This window comes from Cyprinodon variegatus, unplaced genomic scaffold (genome assembly GCF_000732505.1).
Source record: "Cyprinodon variegatus isolate N-32 unplaced genomic scaffold, C_variegatus-1.0 Scaffold94, whole genome shotgun sequence".
NCBI classification, from domain to species: Eukaryota; Metazoa; Chordata; class Actinopteri; order Cyprinodontiformes; family Cyprinodontidae; genus Cyprinodon; species Cyprinodon variegatus.
In genome coordinates this window covers 932152-934938 of record NW_015150547.1, presented here as the reverse complement: position 1 = coordinate 934938, position 2787 = coordinate 932152, and the positions used below count along the sequence as shown (strand labels likewise).

General features: G+C 37.4%; 1 protein-coding gene across 1 annotated transcript in view; it reads right to left on the bottom strand.

Moving 5' to 3' along the window:
* rnf145 (ring finger protein 145) overlaps window positions 1-2787 on the bottom strand; it is a 26444-nt gene that overhangs the window by 13175 nt on the left and 10482 nt on the right. The window contains exons 2-3 of the mRNA XM_015373951.1: window positions 1815-2061; window positions 190-298 (exon numbers count right to left, since the gene is read on the bottom strand). Of these exons, the coding sequence (XP_015229437.1) occupies window positions 190-298; window positions 1815-1998 (293 nt within the window). The 5' untranslated portion in view covers window positions 1999-2061. The remainder of the gene's footprint in view (window positions 1-189; window positions 299-1814; window positions 2062-2787) is intronic.

Sequence of the window (2787 nt, the reverse complement as noted above, 5' to 3'; positions counted from 1 at the left end):
TAATACTAAGCACTGTTTTACAGGTAGTATAAAATACATAATGAGTAAAAGCTCATGAGAGAAATGTTAGAAAGCCTATTCAAAAATATTATTCTTCTCTCACTGAGGACAGATGACAGCTATAAAACCTTTGATTGGTGCATCCACATAATAAAAGGCTTTTACAAGCTGGTTTGCATGTGTTTATACCTGGAGACTTGGTGACCAGCAAAAAGCAGCAGGGCAGTCAGAACATACAGGTAGAGTTTCACCAGATGCTGACGAGGCAGAGTCAACAGCACCAGGCTCAGGATGTAACCTAAACACACAAGAAAAACACAAATGAATCACAATAAAGAAAGGGAACCTTTTCAAACCACTACTTCTAAAACGGCATTTACATTTTTTCCGCCATGAGGTCAAAATAGCGACACTTTATGCAACTGCATGGGCATTTGGAAAATCTCTACATAAGCAACATAATCAGCCTACAGCAAATCTCCCCTCCACATTAACAAACAGTTAGGTTTTACTGCCCTGCTCCCACTTTATTCAGCAGGTCCAGTCGCAGCTCCTCAGCACATACCAAGCTAACTGACTCATCAGCAAACTGCAGCCAAGCTTGAAAAAAAAAAAACAAGAAGATTCATGCTTTTTAGCTCTTTACTGAGAGAATAAGCTTGATCTGCTTTTGTTTCGTTTTAAAATGTTATGTTTAAACTCTAAAGTGAAAATCAATCAGTTCCATTTTCATTTGATAAGAAGGGAAGAAAAATAGAAAAAGATCTGCTTTAGAGGGAAACCACTATCCCGATTCATCAGACATTTCACCAGCTGTTTGCCTTTGTATGCCTTTCAAGAACATTAAAAAAAAAATTTTTTGAAGAAGAGCAATGATCAAGAAGCAAAATCTCTAAGAATTATGGGTATAGGCATTTCTGTCGTGCACAAGTTGAATTGAGAGAAGGTTTTAGCTGTGAGACCACAGAGGAATAACGCTCTCAGGAGGTCTGTGCAATTTTTGGGATGAAAAGAATGAACCAGACCTTGTATGAACAAAAAAAACCCTCTAACAGAGTTCAAACCTAGAGCTCATAAACGCATACGTGATTCTTGTCCTGCTGCTTTTTAATTGGTTATAATTAAACTGTTTATTCTGACATGAGCTCAGATGTTGCCAGTTCATTTTTCTTTTAACTATCAAAAACTGAAGGCCGCTACATCCTCCATTAGAAGTGGGAATTTGTTTTCTCTGACTCCCACAGCTGTAAGAACAAAAAGACTTCATTTTATTATAGGGTCATGCGTTTGGGTTCTCACTGCGTGTTCTCGACTCATCGTAGAAACATAACTTCATCCCTTCACCTCGTCAGACAAAAAAATGCTGCAACTGGTCGGGATTTTGATCGGCTTTCATAGGTAAGAAAAATTCAAATGACTTTCCCCTCATTTTGTTTTATAAATATTAGAAATTGAAATAGTCAAAAAGGGCAATTTATGGCAATGAGCACCTATAGAACATCTTCTATGTCCAATGATCACTTAACACTCTGGTATTCCTAAAAATGCAACAAGTCTTGTCCTTGTGTATAATATGATCACCAAGATTCAGTAACTTTAACTAAAAATAAAAGCTAGCCTTTTTAAAGAGAGAGTGACCCATAACTCACTGTTGTTTTTGAGCACAGAAACAAATTTCATGAAATAATGAAAAGGAACAAAACTTTCTTCTCATGTTTTTAGATCAAAAATAGTTAACAGTATATATGGTTAATTGTTAGCCTAGTAGAAAACAAAAAAGACAATATGTGGTTGTGTGTAACAGTAGTACTGACCCACGTAGTGCAGGTAGAGAGCCAGGTATTTGTATTGAAACAGAGGATTGTTGGAAAGGCTGCTGCGCTGGATCTTCTGGAAGAAGGAGCTCACATCCCAACGATACAGGACGTCAAGCAGCATGATGCTGGGAACACGCAGACCCACGTTGAGCACCGCCTCTACACGGTCCTTCACTGCCATGGCCTCAACTCTGACTGGCTGGCAGAACTGACCTCTTAGATGGGAAGTTGATAGTGGGTTGCTCTGTTGAGAAAACGAGAGAAAGGAAAAATGGAAATTTAATACACAGCAATGACAGAAGATAAGGAAAAGACGTGACGAAAAAAGGATGAAAGGCAGAGAGCAACAAAAGAGCAGGATTAATGAAGGTCACAGGAATCCAGAGCCACGGGGGAAATGCAGAAAGAATGAGGAGAAGAAAATGAAAAAGCTGCAGAGAGACTGAAAAGCAGGCCTGGCTTATGAAGGACAATAAAAAAACAATTTTAATGTCTGTTCTGTCCTGCAGAAGCCTATATAATAATGGGCTCGAAACTCTTTGTTTACTTTATTAGGGCTGATGTTTTCTTAAGAGCAGTTTCTGTTTTTGTAGGACATTGAAGTCCAATACAACCTATTGCTAAACACTTTAGTCATTATACTGATTAAATACAATTATAAACCTTTAGTTCATTCCGTCCAAAACATTATTTGTCTTTACATCTAATTGGAAAGCTAAATGTTAGCTTAGAAAAGCCAACCCTATTAGCTATAATAATGCAATGCAAACACTGCATGAGCAGATGTAAAAACATTTTCAAATAACATGCAAACGATCTGCACATTTCCATAAACCACTGATTTTCTATCATTCAAATTGACTTTCCTGTTGCTCTCTCCTCCCAATATTTCTTTCTTCAAATGGTGCAAGCTTGTTTTATTTCCATATTTAATGTTAACAGCTTAGCTTCTTATTTCACATGATAGTTA